Below are 17,801 nucleotides of genomic sequence, written 5' to 3' on the forward strand. Positions count from 1 at the left end.
ACCGCAGCTCCTTAAACCTTCTAAGTTCCTGGAAATACAAACACAGATGACCTCAGGAAGTGGGTCATAATCTGCCTAAATTAACATTACCAAGGAAACAAGAACTCAACTGTGAAACCAGCCAGACAGCCTGGGCAAGCATGGGCAAACCTGTGCTCCAGAGCCAGACTGCCAGGGCACAGATCCTGAATCCGCCGCTTACCACGAACGTTGTCCTCACTAAGACATGTGTGACTGAGTAACTGGCACCTCAATTCCTTCATTTTGTAAAATTCAGGTAACAATCACAGGTGAATGTTCACTGCTTATCAATGACTGCTATTGCATATATAACCCTAACATTTTTTCCCCCAGTAAATTAGGATGCCTTTATGAATGTTTTAGAGAATCAAGTTAAAGTTAAGGGATTGTTTCCTACATCTTTTAATTTAGACAACTTGCACAGTATCAGTTAAGCTAGATCAGAGTGCACAGTGCCTGACCATACGGAGTCCACTACCAATGAATCCACCTTCACAGACTGCAGAGGTTGGGTGGAGGGAAGGAAGAATTAAAGGAAAAAGAGAAAAAGTAGAAAATAATACGGTAGAAAGAAAGCTAGAAAATAAGATAATATTTAGGATCATGGAGTAAAGATAAGCTGTCAATTTAGAAGGATGTTTATTTCTGAATTTATGAAATAATGTAGCAGAAAGAACAGTGGCCTGGCTGTAAGGCAGTGTTTCTCAATATTTTTAAAAGCTTTATTGATGTATAGATGATATTAAAAAAAACTGCACTTGTTTAATGTATACAATTTGATGAGTTTGGACTTAAAACTATGAAACCATCACAGTCAAGTCAGCTTTAAAAAAACCAAAAACCTATTGTCCCTTGTCCTGTGAGAATCCTATTTAGATATTTCTTTTCCTGTAATCATCCCTGCACCCCAGGAAAACTTAATACCACAGACATACTACATATCTGTTCATGTGCTATGGCCCTTTGGAGGTGATCATTGTAATATTTAGAAATGTCTTGCCCCAAGAACCAGTTTCCCTGCTTTGGAGGCAGCATTGCCCTTTGCTGGACGGCACCTTGAGTTCTAGTCTTGCGTTAACTGCTTATACAACCTTTGCAAGTCCCCTCACTCTTTGATTCTCCATGTTCTCATTTGTAAAATGAAGAAGTTGAACAATGACCCGAAGACAGCAGCAGCCCTGGAGGCCTGACTTCCCTGCGGTGTGTGTGGACCCCGGGCAGCTGACTCCTCCTGCTCCGCCTGCCTCCTCATCCACCCTCCTTCACGGGCAGAGGGAGAAGACAGCACACTGTGTTGTGATTGTGTTTGTGCACCATCTCCCTACAAACCCGCCTGAGTTCCTCGAAGATGAGATCCACACGCGTTTGGTACGGTAGCCGGCAGGAAGGAGGCAGCCTGCCGACTCTGTAGCATGGGCTACACAGTGTATGCACGGGTTGAAGTAGATGAAACTGGTGACATTAAACCTCTCTGACATCCAGCATGCAAACTAACTCAGGCACTACAAAATTAAATGACACCTGCCTTGTACTGTAGCTCACAAGGTAGTATCTGGCATTTCAAGTGGTCAACAAATGTTTAAGGAAGGAAAGGAAGTTGACAGAAAGAAAAAAGCAAAGAAATGAAATCGTTACCAGTTTCATATTTCTTCAAAAGCGCCCAGTAGCTTTTAGCTGGAGCAGACTCTTCTCTCCTAGATTCGGCAGGTTAATGAGCTTGGCCAAAACCAGGCGTGTAGGGGCATTACCAGGGAAAATTTTATACTCTTTATAGTAAATCTGTCATAAAAAATAAGAAGGAGACAATTGCTGACATTTGTAAAGCACTCTCTAGTTTCTAAGGGACTTTCTCATTAAGTGTTTGATTGCAGGCTTCAGAAAATTTCCATCAAGTGCAAAAGGTAGTCAGACGAAGTAAATCCACTGAACGAGTGATAGGACCATTCCACTGTCGGCCACAGTCTTATGTAGATGTCTTAAGCATTATCTTCACAGACTGGTTGATAGTATTCAAAGTTGCCGTGGATAGGACATAATGATGTAACCCATTTGCCATTTCTCGTCCTCAGCCCCCAACCCTGTGGACAGACTAAGAAAATGTAAAAAACCAGTCCCACTAAGCAGCTACAAGACTTAGCATCACAGCCTGCAAGAGGGAGAAGGGATCTCATCTTCCCAGGCTTGTGTTCGTAACCTTAGGTACACGAAACCGTACAATTGACTAGGAAACTTTAAGCTGTGAGACTGTTTCTCAGGACGCTCCATCTGTCCACCCAATGACGAAGGTGGACAGGCTTCATGAGGACAGTGCCCATTCACACATGAGATAACAGAGCTGGAGAGGCCAAGGGAATTAACTCCTTGGGGTTTCACAGCACTGGATAGAGGCAGAATTGGACTTCCTGCACTCCTGGTTAAGTGGTATTTCTCCCTGTCACCCACATGTCTTCAGGGGCCATAAATTTTTTACTTTAATCAGGAAATAGTTATACCCATGTGTTTCTGGATTAGAATGTGAAAGGGTCTTGCACAAGCCTGCCGAGTTTATCCTAAGTTTCCAGCCTTTAATTGGGATGAGTTAGAATTACCTTAATTATACAATCTCAGCAGTAAAGCATACAGAAAATGAGTCATTTCACAAGGTGAAAATTTGGTGGGTGCACATTATAATTTGAACAGGACTGGTAATGTTCCATGATTACAGACTAGCACATATATTCAGTTTCCTTGCAAATGGTTCAGGCAGACGCCATTATTTAAAGATTAAGAAACTGGGAGAAAATCTCATTTGTAACCTGAACAACCTTAACTCATATGCAAAAAGCAGCAGTGACGTTGCTGGAAAAGCTTATTATAGTCATGTAAATGCCAAGGATAAAAGTTTTAGAAGGTCACAATGCCAAAGTGACAAGTGGAAAGATAGGAAACATCAGCATTATGGGAAATACGATTTCCCTTAGTTTTTGTATGTGGAAATTTGTCCAAATTATCTGAGAAGTACCTTTTAAAAACATAGTTATCTTATCAGCAAGAATATAATCAAGAATACAACCTAAGGCCAAGCAATTAATTAGGTGCCTAACTTGCGTAAGAATAGGGAAACGGTTGTAGCCGGTTTAAAAAAAAATAGGATTTTGCACCTCGTCCATCCTTACCCGTTTTTCTAGCTCCTTCATCCACTCAGATCTCCAGATGTCATATGTTGTCCTCCCACCAAACTAGCTAAAGGTCAGGACCCTAGAAGACAAAGCCCTGGCAATGTTGTCATGTCTATCTGGCAAACTGCCAAAATCTCAAAAACTGCAGAGAAATGAACCCCTTTAAGCATGCTACCTTATTAGCAAATGTCCAAATATTTTTCTGACCTGCGCAGTTCCGGAAATAGTAGAGTGTGGATCTGCGAAAAGGGGGCTCCAGCTTCAAAAAGAAGGAGGATACAGTGAGTGCACTTCCGGGTGACCAGGCAGCCTGCAGAGTTCCCCCAAGTGTTGTAGGAAGTACTGCTCCCCTCTCTTTCAAATCACCCTGATCTCCTTCCAGATCACCCTGGAGGGAGAGGGAAGCCTTGGACGCCAAGATTTGTCACCTTGGAAGAGGTGCTGGGGGATGTGGAGGGAGCGCTGGCCTCAGGACTCCTGTGCCTCCGCCCCGGGGTACCCCGTCTGGAGGAGGACCCCTGAACCGGGGAGGGAAGTGGGCCCCAGAGATGGGCTGTGTCAGGCTTCCCTGGCACTGTTGACTGTTCGTAAGATTCCCCCACCCCCTCCCAGGAGACAATACTCTGGGCTAGTCTCTCTGGCAGGTTGCCTTATTTATTTGCCGAGTTGTTATTCTGTAGGATCTGAGCCAGAGGCGGGCCAGTTTTTTGCCAGTCATGCTGCATCTGCCATCCTCCCGCCCCTACTCCTTGTATTTTTACTGGGAATCTCAAGTGTGGGGCCCGGACGGAGGAGGGCTTTCTGCTGCACCGTGGAGTTTCTGCCCAGTAACTCCAGGACTTCTCACCTTGCTGAGCCTCAGCCATGGAAAGCGTTTTAGCGCTGAGTCCACAGGATCTCCCAGGCTGAAAATACCTAGGCCTGCTTTGTTGACGGGCCAGGGAGAAAAGGCGGTGGGGGGAGGGACCAGCCGGCACCCCCACTCTGCATGCTTCGTCCTCCTTTATGCCCCATCCGTGTACCGGAGTGAAGTGGGGCTCCCATGGCACCCTCGCAGGCAGCTCTGAAGGGGGAAGGCCTTGGAGAATAGCAGGAGGGGAAGGGGCAGAGGGCTCTCACACATCTTTCCTTGATGCTTCGAGGCAAAGGATGGTAAAGGAATGGGGGGCACATCACAGTGCTGGGCGGTGGTCACCCCTTCTTTACAACCGCCTGCGTTGTGGTCAGACTGCACACAGCGCGACTTAGACTCGAGTAAGCGTAATCCAGTGACAGCTGCTGCTTGTAAGAGCTGCTGCTTCTGAGACACTGAATTTGAGTCTAATGAGTCCATATATATCTTTAATACTAGAAGTGATCCTTTCAACTTGAGACTTGACTTTCTTTTTTTTAAGGATTAGATGAAAAACCTGAACTGGCAGGACACAATAGCCTCTGTGAAATCCATCAAATTCTCAATGGCCAGGCATATATGTCCAACCACTGTATACAGGACTGAGCGGGATTCTGGAATTAGAACCAACTTCTTCTAATGTGAAAATAGAAACAAACAAAAGACCCTCAGGCCACCTTGGCTCAAAGGTTTTTTTTTTTCTTTTTTCACATCCTAGTTTTCTGTCATTCACAGGTTCTCTTCTCTGTCCCATGCTGGCCTGATTTGGAAGCCACAGTATTATTCTGAGGTTCTCATTCTAAATGTAGAAGGTTGTCAGTTTCTCTGTTTATAATTGGTCAGATTTCACATTTTAAGTAGGTATTCAGTATATGTAGGTCTCTACTGCAGGCTACGGAATTTCTTACGGGATTACTGCACAGATTCATACAATGGTTCCTTCTCTTCCTGTGCTTGCTTTTTGATTTCTGAGTTTAGCTATTCCTGGCTGCCCAGAGTAGTGTGACGGGAGAACGCTAAGTGGGCAACTTCTTCCTACTTTTTAAGAAAATAATGGACATTTCTGATTGCTTGTTACTTGAAAGGATTTCTCCCTTTGTCAAAAAGATGTTAATTTCACATTTCTTGTTTTGCATTACTGTAAAATACAAGCCCCTGCCTGCCGCTTCGCAGTGTTTTAAAGGCTAACCATTTAATACCCACGTGTGGAGTGCTCACCAAGGACATTTCAGCTTGAGAGTACAGGAGGTAAGGTAGGGCTTGGGGGCTAAACCGAGGGGGTGACAGGTGAAGAGTTTTGTAGCCCTCTGATCTGTGTGGCAAAAGCATTCTCTGGGCAGAGGCATGGCAAGTGCAAAGGGCCTGAGGTGCAATGTTTATATAACACCTGCTCTGCACTGGACACTGCCCAGGCCACCATGAATACATAGGTGAGGATGGCTGTGGTTTCCTAAATATTGTTTGTGACTTTATTTTTGCACAAGCCTGAGCCCTATATCAAGCTTTTCACATCTGATTTCAATTTTCTCAAATTTGAGAAAGAGAATTTTAAAAATCTCTTGGAATTTGCCTAAGTGGTCAAAACATCTGTGCTTAGGCTTTTACACAATTGCTTCTCTAAGGATACCTTTCGGTAGCTGCCTCCCTCATTTCTTCTTATATGTTGGAGCTAGAAAAACTAAGAGCAATACAGATGTCATAAAGAAGTAGAGAAAATAAAATCACATAATACATGAGACAGCCTCTTGGAAATGATTTCCACTAAGTTCTGCTAGACTAATATGCTTTCTGGTGCTGGGAGGAGTAGCTTCAGTGCACGTCTAGCATATTGGTGTCTCTGTCTCTAACTCAAAGGAATTTGCCAACAGAGAAATGAGTTCATCGAGTGAAGTCAGCATTGTAGTGGTTCCACAAAGGATTAGAAAATATTCAGGACTGTTAGCGTAGAGCCACAACATATGTTAAACCATTAACAATTTTTAAAATGAATGGATATCATACTTCTTAAAATAAAGAAATACTATAGAATTGGTCTTTAGGTTAATAAAATCTTGCTGCAATGATACAAAGAGACACTCCCTGTTTTCCATGCTAGCAAGTTCTTTGGAAAAGTCCCTTTGTATTTATTTTTTTGGTACAGGCTCAGTAATGTTTATCATGTGCTTATGAAACTGCAGAATAGATTCAAGTCAGCATGATGACCATATAAAAAGCGCTGAGCCAATACTAACTTTATGTGGGGTATGCATGATTTCCCATTAACTGTCAAGAAGTTGACTAATTGATTCAAGTTGCATATTGCAATTAAACTATTTATTGTAAGGCAAAAACATCTGCTTTATGTATCTAGACTTGATGAAATTGGAGAATCCTAGAAACTGGTTTCAAGATACTTTTCTTTGGACAAGGGACCTGTTTCCACTGGAAGAGAATCGTTTTCATGAAAGACACAGAAATTACTATATTAATTACAGAAGCGGGCGCGCATGCGTGCGGGCGCGCATGCGTGCGTGCGCGCACACACACACACACACAGAGCTATTAGATTCTTAAGGCAAATATAGTTTAAGTAAAACTACCTTGCAAATAAACTGAATCCTTGAGATTCCTCCACTTTTTCTTTCTTTTCTTGATTTCTCTAATACTTTCTAAAGACTCCTAAATCACATTAGTATTCCCTTTTATATAGCATAGAACTGCCAGGCATATAAGCAGTAGTTCTTCTCCAATTCTTTGACTTTTCTCCATGCTTAAGTTTCTTTCTGGCACTAAGTTTGACATGTAAGAAGAATCGATTAATTCTGTGAGTTCCCTAGACTAGGAAACTTCAGACTTAGAAATAGCTATTACTTCATGGGGGGAGAGTAAGCTCAAGTGGTAGAGCACATGCTTAACATGCAGGAGGTCCTAGGTTCAATCCCCAGTACCTCCTCCAAAAAAGATAAATGAACTTAATTACTTCCCCCACCAAAGTAAAATAACTAAATAATATAATAATAAATAAAACATAAAGCTATTAGAAATAGCTATTACTTAAATGCTATTTATTAGGGAGAGAATTTGGTACTAAGTACCACCAATCCTGATAGAAAATGTAAAGAATTGAAATGAAAAAAAGAACTATCGGTTTCTTAGCTAATATGTTTTCAGATTATTTTTCTATATCATAACAGTATTTCAGATTCTTATCTATTTTTGACTAGATTTTAAATTACTTCTTCTTTATAAAGTCATTCTATGTATTTATAACATAGATGTTAGCCAGGCTTATTTTTTCTACGGTAGTACAAAGTCAAGCTGTTTGATGAAAATGACAGCTTATTTACTTGTTGAAATATAACTCATACGGGAATAATTGCTTTGAGAACACTTTGAGCACAGAATGTCTTTAAAATGTTCTTGGGTTTACCAACATAGCCTTCCACTGCAACAAATTCTATTAGTGTAAAATGAAAACACACAACCGAATCATCATGATAAGTCAAAATTCATTTTTTCTACTGTGGCAGAGTTTACCATGATAAATAAAGACAGGGAAATGTTCATTTTTAGTTTGCACCTATAAAATTTCACATTAGGAAGACTGCATAAAAATGAGAGCCATTGTCTAGGAAGCAGGTAAAAAATGCAACTTAAGAAACAGTGTTTTAGTAGCTATATGTAAGTCCAGAAATACTTAATTTGGAAAGCATTTAACTGGAGGTTGTGAAGGATCAACACAAGGGAAAAAAAACAACTAGGACAAGTCTTGTCCTCAAGTTCTGACTTGTAAATCCCAGTGGTGAAGACAATGGAAAGTTTGTGGAAATATCTGAAAGGCACATTTGGCCTAGTTCAAAAGCTCTATTAAATTAATATTTTAATACATTGTCCTAGTTAGGTCTTGTCTTTATGGTCCTTCTAACATTGCTTCACCCAGGGTTCATTCATAGCTTACTCAGAAATCACAGAAATGTTTAATTTCAAAGATACCCTAACTTCCTTTGACCCAATGCCGAGAAAAAGACCTATGTAAAGAAATTCACAGTTTCAAGGTACAAACTTTGTGTTTTTTAATGCTCATAAGGAGGGAAGTATAAACAGATGCAAATTGTATAATATTGGTACTTAGCGTGCAGGAATTTAGTCCCTGAAACTAAACTGTATATAGCTGAAAATATCTAATGTTATGAACCTTGTTGTAAGTTTTATTTTGTAATACTGAGTGTATAAATGTCATTGTAGCTGTTACCTTGTATTTGAAAGAGGAAGTCAGGAAACCTCTAACGTCCTGTGATATGTATTTATAAAGTCACTGTCTTGGCTTGGTACTGCCTACGATGCACAGCAATGTACCTTGTCAATGGTACCAGATTTGGTTTCTGGAAATGCAGGAGCAAAACATCGTTTCATGACATTGTGGAGTCAGTTATCAAAGAAACTTGAGTTCCTCAAAGAGGTGAATCTGGGTAAGTACCCACTATCAGGTTTCAGACCCATCTTTGCAGGTAGTACCAAGCAGGCTTTGGGGAGACGTTCGGTAAAAGAAGAAATCAGTGAGACATTCTTTGCTTAAAACGAAGCCTTGTCCTAGAAGGAGAGTTTGAACCACGGGCTCTGGAGCCAGTTGGACGGAGTTCATATCCCTGCTCCATCACTTACTGGCTCTGTGGACCTCCTTACTTTATTTAACCTCTCTGGACCTGAGTTACCTCATCCTTTAAAAATGGACACAATAACAGAGTTTTGTCGGAATTTAAGAGTTCAAATATCATCAGCTGTTTTCTCAGCTTACTTTCATTAGTTTAAATTAAGTTCTATCGCTTAGTCTCTTGGCCCAGCTTTCCACGCCTAAGGGGGCCTACGGGAGACAGGATGTGTGAAGGCAGGAGATACTATTAGATAAACCCCCAAAGAGTTGCTTCAGTAAAAACTGTGAGATTCCCTGCCCCTGCTCTATCTTGATAACTATCTACCACTGTTTCACAAAAAAGAGAGGCCTTCCCCTCTTTACGCAACACGGCTCTCTGTGGATTTCTGTGTATCACTACTAGAAAGTGGACAATTGCGGGGGGCTATTCGCAGTAGAAGAAGCGAGTGAGTCCAGGGACCCGCCAATGCGGGGTGGCTGGCTGGAGAAGAGGAATAAAAGCAGATGCCACACTGCAACCGTGTCTCTGGTTCCTCTGAAACACGGTCAAGAATTGGTGACAGCGTTAAGAATTTAACCAGAAATGTAGCAAATCACCCAACATATCTGGCTTGTCTGTTACACACCAAGCATTGCGCAGGCCATTGGCGACCCAAAGATGATGATGACATCCCTGCCTCAAGTCCCCGTCTGGCTCACCCAGGGACCCAGATATTTTTAAGATCACACGCGCAATTCAGAGGGAGCCGGAGCCCAGGCAATCTGTGGCTGCACGGGGACCCACAGTTGGGGACAACATAGGAAGATAAACGTAGGCTTCAGCCCAGCGAAGAGAGATTTCAGATACATGGTGCCATGCAGGGCAAGAAAATGAACTTTTTGTTTTACATTTACGTCTGTCTTAAGATCGTCCGAACTTGCTGATGGCACGAATGAACTCCTGCTGTAAAACCGAACGGATCAATTACGTGTGGCTTAACCATTTAATTTCTGCTACCATCACCATTTCAGAAATGTCTCAATACTGACAAGAAACACATTTCTTTCGCAAGAAGGGGGATTGCATCTCTTGATGTCTGTGTACAGGAAACCCGGAGAGGAACAAAATTTCGGTGAAAGGCCAAGAGGCAGTGGGCTCCGACTGGACGCTGCACACGTGTCGCCGACCCCGCCCCCGCGCCCCGCCCCATCCCGATTATACGGGGTCAGCCAACGCTCGCGAGAGCCCGCTCGCCTTCCACGTTTGCCACGTTCCAAAGGACCGGGACAGACTGGAAAGTCGAAAGCGGCTCGCGCTCCCGGACGGCTGCGTCGCGCCAGAACGGCCCTGAGTCTGCAGGGGGCGGGGAAGCGCGGCAGTGTTCCGCCCCATCACAGGAGCCATTGTGATTGGCTCCATGCTCCGTCACTTAGCTTTCCACGGGAGGGCAGGGGCGGGGCTCAGCCGGGAAGGGGCGTGGCCGAGGGGCAGGAGAGCGGCGCGCTCTCGCGCCGGGAGGGTAGTCACCAGTTGGGCACACGCGAGGGCCGGGCGCGCGCAGGAGGCACGCGGGCGAAAATCCTCAGAGGCGCTGCGGGCGGTGCCGAGACGCAGGCGCTGCTGCAGGAGCCGCGACTCGCACCCGCTGCAGCGCCCGCCGCCATCAGCGCCCCCCGCGGCCCCCGCGCACCGAGGGAGCCCCCCACCCCTCGCCTGCTGCAGCGGTGCGCGCCATGGCCCCGCGCAAGAATGCCAAGGGCGGCGGCGGCAACAGCAGCAGCAGCAGCAGCGGCGGCGGCTCCAGCAGCCTGAGCAGCTCCACCAGCGGCGGCAGCAGCAGCCCCGGGGCCCGGAGAGGTCAGAGGCGCTCCGGGGCCGGCTCTGGGGGTGGGGCCCGGGCGGCGGGCGCTGCGGGGCGGGCTCCCCAGATGCGCCGCGCGTCTCCTCCATCCTCCGTGCCGTTGCTCCTCTGGGCGCGGGGCGGAGGCCGCGCTCGGTGGGCCTGGAGGGGCCGGGCGGAGCGGGGTCCGCGGCCTCGGGTTGGTCACGCCGGGGAGCCCCTTCCCGGCTGATCCCTCAGCTGCACGGCGCAGCCAAGATGGGGGCTCTATGGAAAGACTCTTTGCTTTCCTTGGAATTGATGGGAGTAAGAGAAACGATTTACCTTTGCCGTGCATATTTTGGGGCATTTGGAAAGGAGCCAAAGTCAGAGAAAATAAGTTCCTGCCAAACCAGCAGCTTTTAAGAGCAACTGAAAAAGAGAATATTCTGTGAGGGCTGCAGGGGTGTGTGTGGAGGGAGGAGTGATTGAAATGTTCTTGGAGATTACTTTAAATATTTTTGCCTTAATTAACTTTCTTAACGTGCGTTATAGTTGCCTTTAAAGTATCGCAGAATACGGTAGAATACTGGGCGAGCGTCTCTGTTTTTCCTCTTTGTCTTATCTTTAAAAAAAAATCTATTGGATATTCACCTTTCTCCTCCCTGTGCTTACCCAGCAAAGAGAGAACAGATGTTTTAAATCTGTTTCATCTCATATTTCAGTGGTTCTTGGGTTCTTTTTATAATTCTCTTGACTCATATTTAGGATATTGAAACTGCAATACACATGTGTATTGAATGTGACCTGTAAACTTTTCTTTTTGAAATAATTTAGATCCTGTTTCCTGAGGTCTACATGTAGTGTAGTTATGTATATCAAAAAAGTAAATCGGATAACTATAGTCATACTTAAAAGAACCATCTTTATAAAATAGCACTTGTCACTGTCTGAAGTTACCTTATTTATTTTCACGTGTATTGCCTTCCTGTGTTACTCCCTTGTGTTCATTCCTATTCCAACTCCTAGAGTGGGTCTGTCCCTTAATATATGTTTAGTAAATATTTGATTCGTGAATCAAAGTACATTTGATTTGCGTACATTTAAATGGTGAAAGCAGTTCAGTTAAAATCACTGCATACATTTACATTCTGAAACCTAATATTTGTACCGTAAAGGGAAAAAAGGTACACACAGTTTCAATTTAAAAGCAATATTAATTCACCCTTGGCAGAAGTCAAGTTTGTGTTCCTTTGTCACTTGCCCTCAAATGACAGTCGGTTTACTTAAACAGGCAGAAGGGTAGATGAACTGTATCAGGCGGCTCTGGCCACACTTTCCCAAGTTTCTAAATGAGAAGAGCCATCCTGCAGCTTAAGCACCTAGCAGAGAAAACTGACAAACCAGACTCTAATGTTAATTGTTTTCAAAAGTTTTTTGTTACCGTTTACAAGTGAACCACATCTTTGTCCCATTTTGTCCTTTGTGGTCATGGGAGGGCTGGCTGCATCTGAAGAAGTGGCTGTACGTAGTCTGGTATTGGTAAGAATGAGTATAGGAAAGTGTGTATTGTATTCCCACCCCCAGTGGTTCAGTAACTGAACCAGTTTTAACAGGTGGGTCATAAATTTAGGAAATGTTAGGAACTAAGTGAACATATTCCGACTTTCACATTCAGGCATTTTAGAGCAAGTTCTGTCCACATTTGAGGATCTATAGCCTTTTAAGCGTTTTGCACATCAATTCTATAACTGTCATGAAATAGACATAGTATATAAAAGAGAATATGTAAAAGAGAGAAGTGCCTGTATTACTAGAAAAAAAACCCCAATCATTCAAAGAGTTGGTCTTACGTGTTACATAACAAGTATTCTTTCTCTGCTGCTGCTTTTTTTTTTTTTGAGTAAATACTGAGTTCTGACTGTGTGCCAGGTAGAAGGCACTGGAGAAGGAAAGGAGGTCCTATTCTCTCAGTCGTGAACAGTTACACCGCAGTGTGAAAGTGTGATTCTATTTATACTGGCTTATAGCAGGGTATACCAGAAAGGTCATGCCACTTCTCTTTTGTAGCTATATTTATTGGATCATTGATGTGTAGACATTGATGCCCAAATCAATTCCCTGTGCTGGGGAAACCATAGAAGCTGAAGAAATTTTAGCAGTAGCTTTACCGTGAATCCCATTCATCTCCATTCTCCAGTCTCACAGATGAGGAAATTAATGCCCAGAAAGATTGTCTGGTTCATTAACGGTCATAGAGTTCTAGGAAACCCAGCTAGTTAATGGATGATCCAGACTAAACCCAGATTTTCTGTTGTTCATTCATTATACCATAATCCTGGATTTGAGGTTCTCTAAAATCTCTAATTGTAAGATTTTATGGGAGTCTTGAAGTTGAAGTAGATTATCTTTCAAGTTTCCTTTTGGCTCTCTGGCATACTGAGCCTAGTTATTTAAGAAAAGTATGCTTTTGTCATGTCACCGATTACATTTTCTTTGACTAAAATTAAGTTTGAAGCAGTCACCTTTGAAATTTTAGTTTGAGAAGAAGTATATGGGCTCAGATAGTATGTTTTTTGACATGTTTTGCATTAAAAGTCTGAAGCTGATGATGGCATTGATCACATTATTTCTTAAACTTTTGTATGGAAGTGTGGTGTGAAAGACCCAGCCCTTTGAAGCTTGCATTTTAGGGAAAATGTGATTATCTGGCCTGTTTATCTCGGTGATCATTTTATGGAAACGTGATGTTTTGAAGCTGGAGCTTTGGGGATTTATGTAACACTTAGATTTTTTTAAAGCAGGTGTCTGCTTTTCATTTAAGTCTTCAACTTAAATTGAAAGCAGATAAACTGCCTAGTTTTTTTGAAGAACTCAATTTTACCTTTTCCGTTTTATTCTTTAAAATATAAAAGAAACATGAGTAAGTTGGACATCTTACCCTTAACTAGCATATAAAAAATTGACTTGCTTGGCCATTTGGGGCCAGGAGGAACCTCTTTCAGCTTTATTGATCTGAAATTCTTTGGTTGAGAAGGATCGTGATGTGCTTTTGGACTTATTTTGTAGTTACAGACACTGGAATGTATAACATTTTTGTTTAGGTTTTCCCTTTTAAGTATCATTCATTCTTTAACGGTAGCTTCTCATTTGCTACAGGGATGTGAACATCTGACTTTGTAATATTGTGTTGCCACTATATCACGTTTTACCGGTAGGTGTCGCTGTGGAATACTTTTTCCTCGTTCAATTTGAAGCTTCAGATTATGTAACCAGCTAGTTTTTGGTATAATCAGTCCTGTATCTACTCAGAACCGCTGATGGACAACTACTTAAAAACACTCAGCCAGGGAGGTGGGTATAGCTCAGTGGTAGAGCTCATGCTTAGCGTGTGCGAGGTCCTGGGCTCAATCCCCAATACCTCCATCAAAACAAACAAACTGCTCAGCCAAAGTCTCTAGATTTGCAGCTTAGTAGTAAGAGTTGGTCCCTAGCAATCTTACTTATTTAGGCAGTCATCTTATTTAGGATTAAATGCATTCATATCTGTAAAATGTATGCATTCGCAGATATATTTGGTGGGTGTTAATCATTTAGAAATTTTTTTTCTTTCTTTCTACTTTCAGTAGCTCTTAGATTCCTCGGTAGTTAACAGATACAATACATTGCTGATGCCTTCTGGCTCCCTTGAATGAGGAGGCCTTGGGGGAAGTACCCTTTCTGTAGCCGGAGACTGGCGGTTCGGGCCAGTTGCTTAATCCTCTGTTAGTCATTCCAGAAGGAAAAGATAGGAGGGCCTTAATTCCTCCGCTGTAGGAACTGTGCTCTCTGTTTCATGTTCAGGTGAGCAGCATTCGACCACCTGGCCAGATCACAGAAAACTTACTGCTGAAAAATGTTCTGAGGGAATTCTTGAACACAGTTTTAAGAGGACCAAACGTATGCACCTGTTTTGGGCTTAGAAAGTAAAAGAAGAGATCTATGTTTTAGCTTTGCTGTAAAATCGTGTGTCTCAGATTACTAGAAAATGAGAGGTTTTCATTTTCAGCCAGTTACCAACAGGGTCATGTGGGCTGTCCACTTGATTTTTAGTTAGTATCAGAGTTTAACCCCTGAGCTCTCTGGTCCCAGTAGAATAAACCTTTTTTCTCCACAAAGGCAATGTAGTTTGGAAAAGTCCGATGACTGGGATTTGTATCCATTTAAAAACCATGTGTCAGGTCACTCAAAATTTCTAATCCGTCTCTCATATGGAAAGAGTTAATCAGTTGTGATGGCCCTAAAAGCAATTTTACATGTCTTTGTGTTTCTCAGATGTTTTCATGCAAGTACCTCCAGTGGTAAGTTGAGTACGAACTTCGGAGCGTGTGTAAGGCCGTAGAGCTAAGCAGGTTATTGCAGGTTTGAACATTCTTTAATGATTCATTTAAAGAAACCATTTTCTACTACATCCTGTGGCATCTGTTTTAAGTGAAATGGATTTTCTAGAGGCGGTGTTTATCCTGGGCCTTGAGTACCACTTGACACATTTCTATCTACCTCGGTGGTGGAGGGGGCAGTAAGTATCCCATCTGCCCATCAGCCTTCAAGTTGCGGATTTATCCTCTAATCCGAGATCTGTAACGTTATTTTTTTCTTACTAGAGCTCAGATACATTTTAGCCTTTGGATGCTACCCCAGCACAGTGTTTTAATATCCCGAAAATACGCAACTTACTTTGTGTCTTGGATACTTCTGCATCTCCTACAGATTTAACTTCACTCTGTACTGAGATGCAGATACGTTTTAAAATTAATGTTCCTTTAATAAACCTTGTATGCATGTACAGCCCATGTACAGTTTACTTGGATTTCTAAAGAAGGCCTCAGCCATCCGTTGGGAGACGTGGGGGTGCCCGGACTGGCTCCTGTTTTTCAGTATCTGCTGCCCCAGCGTCGTGCGCACAGCACTGCACCCATGGGTGTAGGGCTGGGCAGACGCGTGTCTGGCGTAGCCCTGCACATCTGGCCGTTTCTCCTAGAGGACCAGAGATGAAGATGTTCATTGCTTCCTCTTCTCTGTGTGCCACCGTAGGGGCACCGGTTTTGGAGTCTAGCGCTTTAACCATTTCACTTTCTTCTGGCAGTGCTGGGAGTCAAGGTGGTATTTGCTTGTCAGTCATTATTAATTTTTAATGAGCGGGCTTCAGGCATTTGGTCTGCACTTAATATTTGTGTTTTCAGGGATGTGTCCTGGTTATCTTTGGCTGATATGGGTATCCCTTCATGGCAGATCACTGATCAGACTGATGATGGTGAGGACATGTTTGCTCTAGGTAACTTATTAGACTCACAGGAAAATTTGAGCTTACTCGGTGAATAAATCTTTAGAAAACTTAGTTACATAAGATCTTTTGAAGGGTTGGGGCCGTTCTTTGGCACCCTGTGAGACCCAGGTGGTTTGCCTGGTCGTCCTGGCTGTGGTGTGAGTGTCATCACCTGTCATAGAGGCTCTCTGTGCTCCAGAGCGAGTGGGGCTGGGGGTGGTGGAGGAGGGGGGTCCATTTAGAGCAGAGTGGAAACCACGATTGCTGGAGAGATGCCAGCATTTTTCTCCTGGGTGTGTTCCTACAGATTTAACCCTGTGACTCATTCTGTGAAGCCAGCAGGCCTCAGTCTTCATTTTGAAGTGAGAGGATATTGAGAAAATAATTTTATCCCATAACCAAGATTGTGTAACTGCCTTTTTTCATGTTTTATATTGGTTTGACAGCCTTTGCTGTGATCCCATAGCGCAGGCTCAGTGCGATTTTGTTGTCCTGTCCTCTGTCTGACTCTGGTTCCTGCTTATTATGTTGCTCGCATACAGTTTCTCCCCCTGTCTTCCCCACTCTGTTTCATTTCAATTTTCCTGAATTGGTATACTCGAAAGCCTTTATGGTCTTAGCTTCACAGGTAGATTTTATTTGGAAGTTATTTTTTTCCCCTTACATGAAAATAAAAGTCTGTGTTGTACGTGTTTGTTGAAAGAACACCTAGCATTTAACTTTTCCTTTCTTTCGGTTAGATCAGTTTGAATAAGATGCTTGTCACTTACTGAATTTTATAAAGTGTTTATAAACTATTTCATGCTTTTTGGTGGAGAGCCATCTCTCTAACTTTTAGAATAGAAATATTTCTATGTGCTGCTCTTTAAAACTGTTACCTATTTGAAATATTACATATTAAGATGTATAAATAGGTAGAAAGAGTAATGTAGTGGTTCCAGTGTATCCACCACACAGGTGAGGATGTAAAATGTTACCGCATTCTTGGTTTCTCCTCTCATGTGTTGTACCTTCCAACCACGCCTACACTTGGTGATAATCATTCTCATGCATTTCTTGATAATATATAACACGCACATAATACATGTTGTGTTGCACCTTATATACTGTGTTTCCATTTGTGTAAAATACATTTATTGCTAAATGCTGTATCTGTGAAAACTGCTTAGGAGATATTATCTATTTCCCTGTGTATATTTGTGTATACTTGTTTAGCACATGTTAAAAGTTTTATGCATAGACTCGTACGTGGCGTACTAATTTGACACTATTTGTTTGAGATGCTACCAAATTCGGGCTCTTTGTTTTCTTATAAATGTATTCAGTGTATGAACATATTCAGTGTATGAAGGTGCCATTTTTTGATTGGCCATCCTGGTGTCCAACTTGGCTTGTTGCATTTTTTCTTTTGAACACTCTTGCCCTAAACACTCTTGTGTCTGTCCAGCCCCTTGTGCATGTTTAAATGTTTTCCTAGAGCATAATTTAGGATTAGAATTGTTGGGTCGTAGCAAATGCATGTGTTGACTTTTTTTTTTCACCCCAAAGTGATTGTATCACTTTGCACTCCCACCCCCTCGTGAGTGCAGCTGCATTGCCCACACTTGGTGAGCTTTGATATTTGCAAGTTTAGTGGGTGTGAAGTAGTATTTTGTGTCTTAAACTTGCCTTTTCCTGATCACCAGTGAGGTAACTAATGAGAATAGCCATTTGTGTTTCCTTTTCTGTGAATTGCCTGTTTATCTATTTTGCCTGTTTTTCTAAGGGTTTGTTTCTTTGGGTATTTTTAGTTTTGATTTGTAGGGTTTTCTTTCTTTATCCAGAACCTCTTGATTATTTTCGGGAAAGAGCTCCTAGTCTGTGATTACTCACACTGTCATTTTCTGTGGTATATTTTATTGAACAGAATTTTTATTTTAAATTTTTAAAAATATATTAATAGTAGCATTTTTTTCTATTTTCTACTTTATGGTTTATGCTCTTGTGCTTTATTTAA

General features: G+C 42.5%; 1 protein-coding gene across 7 annotated transcripts in view; it reads left to right on the forward strand.

Annotated features, from left to right (window-relative positions):
- Positions 1–126: 126 nt before the first annotated feature.
- ASPH (aspartate beta-hydroxylase) overlaps positions 127–17,801 on the forward strand; it is a 173,337-nt gene continuing 155,662 nt past the window's right edge. For 3 of the 7 annotated variants that reach the window (XM_031692173.2, XM_072951908.1, XM_072951909.1), the window contains exon 1: positions 10,183–10,538. In XM_031692173.2, coding sequence (XP_031548033.2) covers positions 10,415–10,538 — 124 coding nt within the window. In that variant the 5' untranslated portion in view covers positions 10,183–10,414. Of the gene's footprint in view, positions 291–10,166; positions 10,539–17,801 lie in introns of those variants that run through there. The other 4 variants (XM_072951912.1, XM_072951911.1, XM_031692175.2 and 1 more) reach the window with 4 other exon arrangements.

The sequence above is a fragment of the Vicugna pacos genome, chromosome 29, assembly GCF_048564905.1.
Source record: "Vicugna pacos chromosome 29, VicPac4, whole genome shotgun sequence".
In the NCBI taxonomy this organism is placed as follows: domain Eukaryota; kingdom Metazoa; phylum Chordata; class Mammalia; order Artiodactyla; family Camelidae; genus Vicugna; species Vicugna pacos.